Source organism: Elaeis guineensis, chromosome 13, assembly GCF_000442705.2.
Source record: "Elaeis guineensis isolate ETL-2024a chromosome 13, EG11, whole genome shotgun sequence".
Taxonomy (NCBI): Eukaryota; Viridiplantae; Streptophyta; class Magnoliopsida; order Arecales; family Arecaceae; genus Elaeis; species Elaeis guineensis.
In genome coordinates, this window is record NC_026005.2 from 68,448,747 (window position 1) to 68,464,364 (window position 15,618).

General features: G+C 42.5%; 1 protein-coding gene across 1 annotated transcript; it reads right to left on the reverse strand.

Moving 5' to 3' along the window:
• Window positions 1-3,808: 3,808 nt before the first annotated feature.
• LOC105056159 (protein RBL-like) lies at window positions 3,809-14,250 on the reverse strand. The gene is given in 7 exon segments (XM_010938264.4): window positions 3,809-4,129; window positions 4,256-4,517; window positions 4,588-5,108; window positions 5,111-5,677; window positions 13,522-13,611; window positions 13,614-13,619; window positions 13,783-14,250. Coding segments are annotated over 7 exon segments (1,683 nt in total). The 5' UTR covers window positions 13,802-14,250; the 3' UTR covers window positions 3,809-3,911.
• Between the last annotated feature and the right edge of the window lie 1,368 nt (window positions 14,251-15,618).

Sequence of the window (15,618 nt, forward strand, 5' to 3'; positions counted from 1 at the left end):
TAGGGCGAGGTTCTCCTTCCGTCCCTAACAGGGGCTGTGGGGGCACATTAGGGCGTTGTAAGGCCTCTCCCCCCATCCGGTCTAAAAGAACCGGGCCTTTGACTTTGCTCATATCAGGACGAGGTTCTCCTCCTGTTCCTGACATTGCTGTATTTTTGGAGGGATCATATCCAGTCATAATACATCCACGCTAGGTGGGAGGGGCACGTTAGGTAGAAAGAAAAGTAGATTCAAGGCGAAATCATAAGTGATACATTTACGATTTTCTCGCTCCTCCTTGAGGCCCTCCGGTGATGGAGTCGATGGTCCCGATGGGAGGTCGGTCCCCGGGCTGCTCCTCCCTTTTCTGCGGTTCAGGCGGTGGGAGGGCTCTTGGCCGGTCTCCTCTACCCTCAGGCCTGTGGCGGATGAATCTGTCGAGTCGACCTCGCCGAATGAACTCCTCGATCTCGTCCTAGAGCTGGATGCATTCTTCGGTGTCGTGGCCGTGGTCGCGGTGGTAGAGGCAGAACTTGTTGGGGTTGCGCTTCCCGGGATGTGTGCGCATCCTCTCCGACCTAGGGAGCTGCTCCCTGACCTCCATCAGTACCTGGGCCTTTGAGGCGTTGAGAGGGGCGTAGCTGCGGAATTTCCCTAGTGGAGAATCCCGTCGAACCCTGCAGTCCGGGCTTCTCTGCCTGCGTGCCCGGGGTGGAGTGAGGGCGCGCTTATGTCCAGGAGGGGATCGGAAACGTGGCCGGGCTTCCTTTGGCCTTTTCTCTACTGCGGGCTTACTCGAATCTCCCGCTTGACGCTCCCTTGCTGTCTCCTCATCCTTCATTTTGAAGGCTTCTTCCGCTCGGGCGTATCCTTCAGCCCGAGCCAGTAAATCGGCAAAATCCCTGGGGTACTTCTTCTCCAGGAAGTACAAAAGATCATTCTTCTGAAGGCCACCTTTCAGGGCGGCCATGGCAACTGACTGGTCCAATTTTCGGACCTCCAACGCCGCGATGTTGAAGCGGTTGACGTAGGCCCGTATGGACTCCCCTTCCCTCTGCTTGATGTTGATGAGGGACTCCGAACCCTTCCGGGGACATCGGCTGCTGACAAAATGGGCCACGAATTGGTGGCTCATTTGATCGAAGGAAAAGATGGTACCCGGCTTTAAAGCCGAATACCAGTTCCTCGCTGCTCCCTTCAAAGTAGACGGAAAAGCCCGACACAAAATGGCGTCAGGAGCGTCGTGAAGCAGCATCATCATCCGGAAGGCCTCCAGATGATCAACCGGGTCTGAAGTCCCGTCGTAGCTTTCGAACTGGGGGAGCTTGAAGTTTGGCAGGATCGGTTCCTGCATAATCATTTGAGAGAAGGGAGGGTCAGTGCAAATATCCTCACCATAAGCGGGAGGCGCGTGGCGGAGTTCTTCGATCCGCCGGTTCATCTCCTGGAGCCTCCGGTCCAGAAAATCCTCTCGACTCCGAGTCTCGAGGGTCCTTTGGCAGAACGGGGGCGGGGATCTTCCAGGGGTGGAGTCGTGATCCGATTGAGGGCTCTCTACCCTCGGATTTGTTTTCTCGGGAAGGACGGGGCGGCTGGCCCAGGTGGCCTGCCCCGCCGTCGGGTTCTAGCATTCCAGAGATGCCCTTTCCGGATGCGCCGACGCCTGCGGTTGCTGCTGCTGCATTGCTTGTACGGCTTCGACGAGGCCTCTGACCTGCTGTGCCAGCAAGTCAAATTGCTCCGCGCCGACCGCCGCCGCTGGAGGGGGAGGAGGAGGAGGCTGAGAAACTGGAGGGGAGGCCGGAGCCTGAGATCTGGCCGCGGAGGCCGTAGACCGTCGGGTGGACGCCTTGCGCGGAGGCATCGAGTGTCGATCTCGCGAAGGGAGGTTAGGAGTGGGTGACGGAGAGACGGTCGGGGACGGCTCCGTTGAACACTCCTTTAAGAACAAGGGTGCTGCGAAGGTTCAAGCCAAATCCTGTTGGTGCAAAAATCTGCTTGCGCCGGAGAAGCTGGAGTCGAAGAAGCCGCGGTCGCCGCCGGGACCTGCAAAGGAAGTCTAAACCGGAGGTGGGGTTGCTCCGGCAAGACCCTCCGACGCTCAAGTCAATTCTCTGCCTCAACAAGAATGGAGTGCTCGAACGGAGAATTTAGCAGAGTTTTGAGATAAGAAATGAGCTTAGAGAATAACGTATCTGGGTCCCCTTTTATAGGCGGAGGAGGTAACAGATTGATGGCGACGTCTGTAACCGTCTGGTCGTGGGCCGCCCGTAGTCAGAGAGAATTTATTGCGAGGGGTAGTGGAGCTGAATCGTGGCTATCTCCGTAGCTCGCCACGTGGAATCAGTTGCGGGGAGTGGAGCAGCGTCCGTTGTCGTGACTTGCCAGCGGGTGGGAGAATCGCCTGGTATCCGTCGCAGGAGGTGGAGCAGGTTCGTGGCCGTTATTGTGGCCTGCCAGGGGGTAGTGGAGCTGTGCGGAATCCGCCACAGGACGTGGAGCAGAGCGGCGATGGTTACTGCGGCCTGCCAGGGAATGATGGAGCTGCGTGGAATCCGCCACAGGAAGTGGAGCAGGGTCGTGGCCGTTATGGTGGCCTGCCAGAGGGTGCAGACACATCGGATGAAGTTCGGCAGTGGTCGGAGTCCGGCCTCCGTAGGAGCCCGGACTAAATCTGTCTGCAGTCGTTGGAGCCGAGGACGAAGCCCGGCTCCCGCAGGAGTCCGGGCGGAGTCTGCTGGCGGCTGCAGTTGTTGGCGTCGAGGATGAAGCCCGGCTCCCATAAGAGTACGGGCGAAGTCTCCCTGCAGTTAGAGTTAAAGGCGAAGTCCGGCTCCCGTAGGAGTCCGGACGGGGATTACCAGCAGTCGTTGTTGAGGACGGAGCCCGGCTCCCGTAGGAGTCCGGGCGGAGTCTGCTTGCGGCTGCAATGGTTGGCGTCGAGGATGAAGCCCGGCTCCCATAAGAGTACGGGCGAAGTCTCCCTGCAATTAGAGTTAAAGACGAAGTCCGGCTCCCATAAGAGTACGGGCGAAGTCTCCCTGCAATTAGAGTTAAAGGCGAAGTCCGGCTCCCGTAGGAGTCCGGACGGGGATTACCAGCAGTCGTTGTTGAGGACGGAGCCCGGGCGGAGCCGTTCTGCAGTCGATGCCGGCGGCGGAGCCCGGCTCCCGTAGGAGCCCGGGCGGAGCTGCGCTGCAGTCGGTGGCGGAGCTGTGCTGTAGTCGATTCCGCTAAGGGTTTCGGCTGTGGGTATTTTATACCCAACAGGACGAATCCTAATTCGCAAAATATCATAATTATTCTTTAATGCAGATTTCTTAAATTAGTTATAAATAATCCTTAAAATTTGTAGCTCAAGAAAATTTAACAATTCCAGATTGGTTCATTTATAAAGAATAACCTCAGAAAGCCGGGAATAATTTGAGATTTTCCTTTTCTTAAAAAAAAAAAAAAAAAAATCTGGAGAATGTTGTAAGCTGTGATTCTATTGACCTAACGCAAGATGAATGCTTGCCCTCTTTTTTGGTATAGAACGACTTGCCATTTAGCATGTCATCCAGGTCCCATGCTGCAGCTTGGGGTACGGATTTTGTGAGGCTGCAACGATGGGCCTCAGTCCACCACTCCAATCAAATTTCAGAATGCCTGATTGCGGGGTTTGGCTTTTTTGGCGAAGCTTCCAAACAGAACATTAACTTGTATAAATTTATGTCAGACCAAACATTATATGACAAATCTCCATGACCGTGAGCAGATTTTCTCTTGGTGGGAATCAATATTGGATCTTTAGAATTTTGTAAGCAAATTGGGGTTTGCTCAGTTCAGGTAGAAAGAACTTCAATTTTACTGTGAAATTTTCATCACTGACAGCAGCACACAGAAAAGAGAATGCCAGAATTAAATATGGAATTGGAATCAATTAGAATTGTCTATAGATACTCATCATCATCCTCGAGTACAAAGCCATTCGTGTCAAGCCCATCCCCATGTTTGTTTTTGGATTTCGACGGCTTGGCCAAGGGCTTGATTTTGGTTAACGGTTTCCGGCCCTTCTCTGCCTGCAACTCCAATCCCTTGGCCGATGGCTTCCTCTTCCTCTTTAAGCTCGGGGTTCCCACCGCCTCTTCTGCAGTCGAATTACCCATCACTGCAAAAGAACAAACCCATTTAGACTGCTAGATTCTGAGAAAGATTTTAAATCAGGTCCAACCATGTTCCATTCCGGTCCAAAGAAATTAGAACACTTTTCCAACCTAAAGGTTAATCGCATTACCTTCTAATGGACTTGAAGTGGGAAGCATAGCCTGACCATTCTGTTCTGCTTCAATTGAAAATGGGGAACCAGAATGATTGCTATCCTCCAACTTCGATGAGCTTCCGAGGCATTTGTCTTGTTGTTCGGGAATGTCCGGTAAAGGGATTGCAGGCAAGAAACACAGCTCATCCTGTGATGCTTCAGAATCACTAAAAGCTGAATCTTTCTCTACGGTCACAATATCAACTTCCTCATCTTGATTAATGTCCAATTCTTTCACCTGTAAACAAGCATGTCGATAAATCAAACATGCAAGAAGAAAGGCACCTGGTTGGAAAGTTATTTTTTACCTTCTCTGACTCAGGCATCAAATCAAATTCATCTTCTCTTTCCACATATTCTTCATTCTCCTCGAGTTCTTTGAAGTCAGGAGCAAATGCACTCCAATTTTCTGTGTAGTCTTTGGCCCAAATATACACCAAGCCAGCAACAGAAACAGAGGCGACCAAAGGCCGAACAGGGTGCCAGGCAAGATCTATAAGAGCTTCTTTAGGTCCTTCTAGGATTTTAACGAGATACCCAGCCCTGTCCCATATGTATAATTTATGCTCTCCTTTGCTAGCAGAAGCACCAATAACCCACTCACCATCACCACTAAAACATGGTGCTTTCCATTGTATCTTCGTCACCGCATCCTGAAACTCCCGAAATAGAAGCAGGCACTTAGAGCCAACTACTTTCAACTTCTCAATCCCTTGGAATTCATGATCAAGGCTGCTCATTGCTTCAAGTTCCTTTGCTGCACCTTTCCAACGAAGAATGTTTTCATAGACTCTGATGACTCGGTCATTTGAATTTGTGAGCAGATACTGCCATTCCTACTAAAAACAATATCCTTGACCACGGAACCCCCAGAAATAGGAATTATTGCATGTACTCTGATGTTCTTTGAATCTACAATGAGTATCTCGCCTTTGGAATTCCCCACATATATTAGATCCCCATACTTGTTAAAAGTTGCTGCAGTGGGAGTGAAGGGTGGAGAACCATCAGAAAATTTATTGCGTGGATGTGGAGCAGCAGTGCCATTTCCTGCATCTGACAATGAAACTGGCAGAACGGTGGAGCTACCAGTGTTCAAATCAACAAGAATAGGTGCAGAAGAGAGGGGACAAGCTAGGCAGACTGATGGAGTACAAGACCCTGGATGGAGACGTGCATGAAGAGTAGTTTGCTGAAGAGTCACACGAGCAATCTTCTCCCCATTGACAACATTCCAAAGTGTTAATGACTTGTCGGTAGCAGAAGCTAGTATATGGTGACCATACTTGGACCAGCAAACACTTGTTATAGGGGCAATACAGTCTTTGTCCCGGAGCTCTTTAGCAACCCCCCTAGTCTCAAAATCCCATATAACACAACTCCCATCAGCACAGCCAGCTGAAAAATAAAAATTATTTAATCTGATCAGGAAGTTGCAAGAATTAAATTACAAACACAAGTAAATATTACAACGAACTACATCACTTGATAGATAAGCAGGTAAGATTTTGGACATTGAAATGACATAAACAGGGATATGATACAAAATAAATATAAAGCACAAGATTATTTGACATTGAAACAATTGATTACAGGCCCAATCAGCTCACATATTTGCTGTCAATTCAGCTAAACTAAAGGATAATCAGTGTGGCATATTTGATAACCAACATGGGTGTAAAAATATTGAAACATCTGATACTCATGAAAAAGGTACAGAATTTAAAATAGTGTATCAACACTTAGGTACCTAAAGGTCCAACTCAAACCATCAAGAACTAGAATGTTTTATAGAATTCTAAATTTTGAAGTGAAAAAAATCAATCTATATGACAGCACTAATTGCAGTCACAATATGGCACTCAACTGAAGCAGAGATGCGAATGCTTGTGTGTGTGGGTGTGTGTGTGAGAGAGACAGAGAGATTACTTCCATTTCCCTGATTTGTTTAGAGAGAGAGAGGAGGGAGAGGAGAGAGACTACTTCTATTCTAGTGTATCAGGTGGAGGGTTAGAGGTTACTTTATGTTGTGTATTTCTCAAGGTGCCACATATTGTCTTTGGTGCCACTGAATGGACACTGGACCTTATTTTATCATGGGACTCAAGACCAGGACAACTTTTAGGACAAGGAGAAAAAATGCTGGATGAGATGAAGGTGATGAAATCAATTCACACATGCCTCTACCTCAGCTAGGAGGTCATATCTAGACATAAACACATGCAGATGCAGAAAGGGTCACTAAGATTTGCACATGCACAAACAAGATGACCTTGTGCAGCAATATTATACCAATTATCAAAAGTGTTAAGTTGCTTGGAATCTCATTAACTACTCAAGTTGGAAAAGTAGGTGTAGAATGCAGTTGCCGACATCAACATAAATAAATAAGGTAAGAAGAATATGCAGAGTACATGAAGCCAAGGTACGCCCTCTTGGTACTGGGCTCTATACCGGTGCGATCCTATTACTGTGTTGGTATGCCTGGTACGGATCCAGCTCAACGTACCAAGCATCGGTACACCCCCCATGCCATATACCAGTTCGATACCGGTATATTGTGCCCTGTTCCCTCAATTTGGTACGGTATGACGTACCTTGCATAAAGTAAAGTGCTTAAATTCCAAAATACTATTACAAACAAGTTTAATGTTTGAATCGAAATGGATGAACTGGGACATCATGCAGTATGCATGAAGCCTAGTATTGATAATGGGGCAAACAAAAGCATATCTGCATGAGGGATCAACTAATAAATAACAAAATAAGTTGTAAATTTAGAACAAATTACTAAATAGGATATCCACATTGGTATGAAATTCACAAAATCACGCATAATGCAAAGAGTATATAAAGAGCTAACAAGTGATTCATACTGAGACAAGAAACAGCCAATCACAAATAATCTAGTTCATTTTATAGATAATCCATCTGTTCTAAATCCAAGGATGTGTACAAGTCTATCATCAGACTAACTCATTGGCCATTACTTGCAAGAGTCCTGGTGAGACACCCATCACAAGAGAATATTATTATCCTCTGTTTAGTGTTTCCTTATCGAGTTAGTTGGAGAGTTGATACTTTTCTCTCTCAGGTCTGCACCACTGCAAGGAAGCCAGTGTCATGCCTTCTGCTAATAGTGAAGATGGAGGCCTTGTAGCTACAAAGGATTATATGAAATAGGGTAGTCATGACTCATGAGATTCTGAAGTGAGGAAACTTTTCAAAAAGAAAATTTCTGCATTTGCCAGATAAATAAATATGATGGCAGAAGTTCTATCTTCCTGAGGCAGTGGGTAATACTGCGACAGTCCTGTTGCTTAAGAGACCCTTTTGAATTTTGTATATGAAGCTCCTACAAAAGGAAAATTTTTGGAGATCAAAATGATGCAAGCAAGGCCATTAGGTCTGTCCACAACAATAAACTCATAATATCAGGTTATTCTTACAATTTGTTCCCCACGAGTATGCTCATCATTACAGCATCAGGCAGGATCGGCTGGTAGGGGACCTAATAATCCATCCTCATAGACAAAGTTGTTTGGCGCATGGAAGCCTCACATGTATGTCTTATTCTTAAGTCCATCCTTCAAATCCTTATCTATGATTGATCTATCAAATAAATCAATCATGCTCTCCATCCACAACCATTTCAAATCATAACAGACACGAACCTGAATCCTATCAGCCATCATCTCAACAAGAAACATCGAGAAATCATCCTCACAAAACATAACTATTCATTTGATTAATTTACTTATTGGAAAAAAAAATGGTTTAAGGATTTAATGTCCGATTATTCATGCTCTTCAAAATATTTTCACTGGTATTAATTCTAAAGGTTCGTAAATTTAATTGTAAATGTATTAATAAGATTTGTTCTGAATACTCAAGTAGCATAAGTAGCAATTCAAGTTCTTAGAAGGATATTCTCTCAGTTTTTAACCTCTTATACCTCAGAGACATGGCTCAATTTTCTGTTGACTAATCTATGGCAGTTGTTTGCTATGGTTCTTAAAACTGATCAGGATACGAATTATGCAAGAGACAGACAATTAATATTACCTACACAGTATCCAGGAGACTAGATGGGCATCTAGGTGGTTTATAATGAGGAGAGAAAGGGAGGATGCAGAAGGTAAGGACAAGGAGAAGATGAAGGAGCAGCAGTGGAGATAGAGGAGGCAGGGGATGAGGAATAGGAGGGAGGAAGGCTTAGCGAATGATGAGAGGAAGCAGAATAGAGAGAAGATGAGAGGGGAAGATTAGAGGCCCAAAAAATATATATACATAGATAGAGTGCCTCATTGCAATAAGCTGCTATTGTACTCCACCATGGCACCACCATTTGATATAGTTCATTGTTGTAATTCATGGCTAAAAGTCAGCTTTTGGTCCACAGTTCTCTCCTCAATGGTTCTTCCCTCTCAGTCTCTTGATATTTTATCTATGGCTGGAAGGTCAAGGACTAAGGGCAAAGCAGCATTTAAGACATGATTGACCTACCCCACTAAGACCAAATTATACTCCATTTTACCCACCTGAACCACATCTCAGCCCAACTTTCATAATGCCTAGGGTACATATGAAGGTTGCTTGGGCCTTTACAGTATCTATCCAGCCCAGCTGCATATTGGGGCCAATTGGAGCCACCTGGATGCTATGTGAAGGGCAGTGAGGGCTACATACACCTATGCAGTCACATATGAGGCCACAAAAATTGCTTTTCGACATATGTTTGCTTTGTTCTGGTAAAAGAAGCACTTAGCAGGCAAAATGATCTTCATCTTGATGTAAGCTAAAATATGGATGAGAATTAATTTACGTATCTAATTCTGATAATATCTTCTAGTATGTTTTTTCCTTTTTTACTATGTGGAGGATTAGTCAGATTTTTTATGCATTTGTGATATAGATAGATAACATGTAACCCTTGAGAAGGTTGTGCTTCACCTACTGTTCACAAGACTAATGATCAATGAAACTATCATGTGGAAGAAAAAAGGTTAATTGAACTTCAAAGAGTGTTATGCATAAGAGCTTTCTTGTTTTCCATGGTAGTGCTTTTTATAAAGAGCATTAGCATTAACCTAGAAATCTCATACAGAATTACAGATTTGTAAATAAAACAAAATCTGAAAAACAGTGATTGAAGGAAATGAAATTTTAAGATACATAGCTATTAAACCAAATATTAAAATAGCATCATATCATTTAACAGACATAACGGGTGACATGTAAATATTATTTCTAGATGTTTTCAAGCAGATATTCCAGTCTGCAAATTAGCATTTTTCTAACATACACAGTTTCACAAATTCAATGTAACTTTAGGCAACATAAATCCCATGAAGAAGAAAGTCAATTTTTTACATTAGAGCTCCCACTCTTTTGAGGTCAAATGTGTTAGATTATTGTTTCTAACTCAATAAGCCAGTGAAGCAACATTTGCATATAAATTTGATTGAGAAGGATCACCTGACCCACTGTGGACCACTTTAGCTACTTTGGACAGATCAAGACAGGATTTGGGAGCAAGATCCACCACATCCGGTATTCAATTGACTAAAGAAACTTTGAGAAGCAACAACTTCTAATTTGGGAAGAATTTGGTAATGCAACTAAAAAAGGTGTAGTTGATATAGGAATTGAAATCTAGCTTCTATCCAAGTTTTAAAATTTATAACCTTGGTAATTTGTATCCTTTTTTGATTAGAAGAGCAATCCAACCAAATTTTCACTAGACTTCACTAGCATAAAAAGAGGGAAGTTTTCGTCCTCTTTTAACTAGAAGAGGAATCCAACTCAAAGAAAGAAATTAGACCTCTATAGAGTACTAGAGACTTGTACTCAAATAAGGACATCACTAGCATAAATAGAGGGCATATGCTATACTTTTGGAGAATAGGAATAGAGGAGTGAAAGCAAAGAGCATAGACTTAACTTTCCGACCCACTAGAACCCAACAAAAGGAGTGAAAGTAAAAGGCATGGACTCCACTTTCCACAATGTGTACCACAATTTGTGGATCATGAATATTAATGAAAGTAAAAGGCATATAGCCTCGTTTTCTAAAATTCTTATTGTTTATTTATTTTATTCAAGATATTCAAGTTTAGTGGGTTGAAGGAATTCCTTCCTTCTCCCCAATCGGATCAACACTAAATAAACAGCATTCTCTTTATGGGATATTGAATTTTGTTATTTTTCATAGGAAATACATACATCTAAATTATAGACATTCCAGGAAAGAAGTAATCATGACCAAACCAACCATTAACTATAGCATTCTCAAGAAACAGGCAAATTTAATGAAGCTGGAACAGTCAGACATCCCCTCCCACTCATTTGTGGTCAGTTTTGTGAATCCATATCTTTCAATTAATCCATTTATAGTTTACCTTTAATATCACTACAAGATTTTCCAAATCCTATCTTCAGCTTGGATCCATGTTAATTTGGGCCTCCCCTCTTTTGTAAATGCAACAAACTTGAGCTCATTTCTCCTTATTGAAGCCTCCTTTTGCTAATTACACATGCCCGAAACATTCTATTTGATTTTTCAGTACTTTGTCCAATGTTCAGCTCCTATGCCTCCTTCAACATACCTTTCCACAGTTCCATTCCTAGTTCTACTGCAAATTCATCTCCATGTTCTCATCTCTTCCACTTTCATCTCGTTTGCTTGAGCCCATTTCAACGCCCAACTTCTGAATTCTGAACTATATAATGTTTTATATGTTATTGCCATTTATGAAATTTTTCCTTTAGATCCCAAGCCATGTCCTGGTCACATAACACCTTAAAATCACTTTCCACTTCATGCACCAAAGTCTAATCTTTTAGATGTCTTCACTCACCCTTGCATGGTAAATCTAACAAAATGGATCACACTATGTATCTTTCAGCCACAAATTCTGATTCGGGCATCATTTCCTTTCCTTTTTCATGGTTATAGCATTCTAGGTTCTCAACTTCTATTCTGGTAGTTCCATAGGCCCTTATCTTCTAAAACTTTCTTCATAGTTCCAATTTATGCTTCAACCTCATCATCTTATTCCTAGTTACACTACACCTTCTGTAAAGAATATGGACCAGTGTGCAACTTCATAAATATTAATTGCAACACCACTTGCAACTGGTTTAGTGCTATTGTTGGTGCAAGGCCATTGTGAGTAGAAATTTAGATATCTCAGCACAACTACCTGGCACTTGTTGCTAGCTCAGATATGTCTTGAACAATATCAATGTGCCACTCTCAAGCCTTTTTCTTAGTGCCAACCAAATTATATCCTAGTATACTGCATCACATGTTTCCTGCAAGTGGATAGAGACCACATGTACACCCAGTCTCTTTTATCTAAATCTTCCATTAATTGCCAAAGTAAAAAAGACAACCACAAAAGGCAAATATGATATCCCAAAAGGGATTTTTCTGGACTTTAATAGATCAATTTGCTGAGATACTTTCACCAAGAGATCCTGAATTTATCGATATATTGCTTCAATGTGTGACAGGTTTTTGAAATCTGCTCGATAGGACCATGACATCCCCACCACACTTCACATTTAACAGCACACAAAATTTGAAAAGAGAGAGGATGTAACCCACATGTATAACATTATCGTTCTGCTTAATCGTAACTCTTAAAGCATGTAAGTCACAAATATAACACCGTCAATCAAAATATTTCTATCTTGTATCTTAGCAAAAGTATGTGGTAAAAAGGAGAGATGCTTAGAAATTTTGAAAAGAAAATGAGCTCCAAAATAAATATCAAGCAAGAAACATGCAATTTTTCTCTAAATGTCCAATAGTAGTATTTAACAAATATACAATTCAATAGATGACTAGCTTCTTACTCTTTTATGAAATTTATGTGATTTTCAGACTCAAGCAACTGTTACAAACTTAATCGCTTTCTCAAGTATTTCCTAAAAAACTTACATAATTTGAAGAAGCATTAGTACAATTAACTATTGATAAAACCTATAAGAAATTTGAATTTGTGCATAATCATTCATTTACGTGTATTATTGGTATATACAAGTGAACAAGGAATAGATGATATATCATATACCAATTTTTCCAAATCTCCTCGTAGATTTGAAGAAAACAAAAATTCCAACGCATATTACAAACCTTATTGTCATTCCTGAAGCAAACTTTATGTATATGGTTTGCATAAAATATAGATAATTCCCAATCATCACCCTCGAAGATGCAGCCAAAATCACTAGCAAATCAGCAAGTATATACCAAGTTTTTAACATCACTCAGTGGAATAGATCCACAATCAAGCAATATGATATTGATAAGCAATACTGCTAACAACCTAACGATAACAGCAGAATCAAATGAAACCTACATGCAAGAGAATGCTTTCAGACAATTAGGTGGGTTAAATGCTTCATCTAATAAAAACATGAATTTATTCTTATTTTTCTGCACTCTTGACATGGTTGTCATAAAACAGTAGCTATACCAGAGGGGTTCATTTATGAGCATCAGACAAAGCCTCTCAAATTTTAACAAAAGAGATGCTTTGTCACTATATAATTTTTTTCTGATATAGATTTCCTAATACAACTAAGATACAGCTCTTCACTTATTACATTTAGCACATTGTGCACAATTTATGTTGGAGATGATCCATGTTTGGCAGATTATGGAAACTACAACCCCAAAATGGATGGTGATGGGTAGAAAGGCATATCTCATCACATTAGTGCTATTCTTCTACCATACCATTCCTCTGTTCATTTTCTCTGTCTAAAAAGCAGGACAGATGGAAGCCTAGCTAAATATTGGGAGAGGGCAGGATCAAACATTGGTCTTTTTTATCAACATGGGATTTAAACAATTCTAGCATTTATCATCCTCTCTGTTCATAAGTTCTAAGTGACCAAAACAAAAGGAACCATCCATGACCTTGCTTGCAGAAGGATTGGTTCCACAAAAACAGATTGCCAATCTAAAAGTTTCCAAGGTGTAGAGTTTCATATTCTCATGCAAAGCAACAGAATTGATTCTTGAATTCAATTTAGTGCGCGTCAAAACTGGATGTCAAAAAGAAAAAAGATCTTTTCTTCCAGGAATCACCCAGCATTGTCAATTTGATCCTCCAGAACTCAAGCCAACATGACATAATTAATTCTTTCCGTCAATTTTCGACTCACAAGGGAAGAAGATAACAGTTAGCAACTACGCAAGGAAAAGAGAGAACGAGATAGGCAGTTACCAGCAAGAAGAGTTCCTCTTCGATTGAAGGCGATACATTTCATGTTCCCATGCTGCAGATACTCCTCTATTACTTCCGGAAAATCCCCTGCAACGGATCTTTACTCACCCAAATCCCCAAAACCCAAAGCAAGGAGAAAAAGGTTACTTCTTTTCCCAACTTTCCTCCACATAAAACAGAAAAAGGAAGAGAAAATGCAGAAAGAAAGAAATTTTTCGCCTTGGAAAGAAACATAGAAGCAAAAAGGAGAAGAAACCCTACCAATAATTGGGACATTCATGGTTTTCGGCCTCCGGAGCTACTCTGAGCTCAAGAAACCAGCCCCCGTCCAAGGTTTTCTACCGCATTAGCTCCAACCGGATCGGAAAACCGAGAAAGAGAAAGAGTGGTCCAAATCAAAACCAAGATTGAGAAACCTCCGGCGCCGTCGGCCTTCGGCCGCCTTCTCTCCGATCGCGCGAAGCAAAAGGATTCAAAATCGCTCCCAGAGAAGTGATCGAGACCGCAAGTTATTCCTGTCCCAGAGAAGAGCGGACGACAGCCTAATATAAGCCCAATCCCAGACCCAGTCCGACTTTGTCTCGAACACCGGAATTAAAAACCCTAACACCGCCAGTTTCGAACTCTCAATTGCCGGAATCTTAGTAAAAAAAAGACAACCCTAGCTTCGGCCACCTAAGATTAGATTAGCACTTAATAATCCTTCTCGGCGCCCACGTCCTTGGAGGCTAAGAATGTTTTAGCATGGAGAGAAACAGATATATCATCCATTAGAGCCGTTCAATCTCTGGTGCCGCAGAGTCCACTTAATCGGACGGCCAGAGTTATATCCATCATGGAGTAGATTTGGTATTCAAATTTAATATATATTGTTGTTATCATGTCCTTTGAAGGATAAATTTGGTGTAAAACCGAGCAATATTCCTCGAGAGTTTGTGTGGTTATTGCAGGATAAGTTGTTCCTGAATTGGTTGGTTTTTGCCGCTGTCAGAAATTGGGCAAGAAGAATGAAGGCCACCTACAACCTCTCTTTCTATTTTCTTGCAGCTTGGCAGTGTTTGGTACGCTCAGATTAACCTTGTTGTTCATGGCCACCCAAGTCTGCGCATCTATGAGTTATCGACCGACGCCGAGGCAAGCCTTGGGAGTTATGGCAGAGGCAAACTCAACAGGGATAACATAGTGATGGGGAATTTCTCAGTAATCCCACAATATCAGTTTTTTTTTTTTTTTTTCCTTCTCTCTGTCAGATGGAGGCCTTCGCCATGCAATTTCATGTTGTTGTGTCATCGAGCTGCTGAACATCGCTAAAAGCAAAAGTTGGCAGACCGGTAGCGGCGTGAGCCAGTCATATAGCATATGGGATCGAAAAGCTCTCACAAACGTGATCCAGATGTGTTGGAGCTGGTCCAGATGAACATGAAAGAGAATGTCCAGGACCTGAACATATTGTGGGCAAAGTCCTTGAAGTGCTGAGTTTGTGTTGTTCAGTTGGTTTACCAAGAGAAGAAAATGAAGTTGCAGATGGACTTGCAGGAACACCATGCTTAATGAATAAGTTGAGTTTTAGATACTTTGCTGAAGTTAGAGGAATGTATGCAATCAATAAAGCTTGATAGAACAACCTCAAACTACATGTCTTTTTTTTATCTACTTCAGGTAGGATTCCATGGAAGAAAAGGTTTTAGCTCACCAGTGTGGTTGCTGCACTGTTTGTTGATTGTGGTTACCTAATCTCACACAAATTGTTCGCAATGATTTTTCTTTTGTTTACAATGATTTTTCAATAAGATGCTTGTGATGGTCATGCTAAGAATTAAGTTTCTGTAATTGATCTGTCTACAAGAAGCTCTAGTTGATAGTTCTGGCATTTGAACTGCACAGGATCAAAGCTTAATATTAGATAACCTACTTCAATGCAAGGAGGGTGTTTCAGCACAACTCACAGATGGTTGCCCAAGGCCAGGTACAACTAGCATCTACCCATGTTCTCTGATATTCGGTGATAGCATATTAGATATCTTCATCCCTTCTGCAAGGATAGAACTTCCAACAGTAGGTTTTAATTCTTGACACCTCGGTAATCGTCAATTTTAG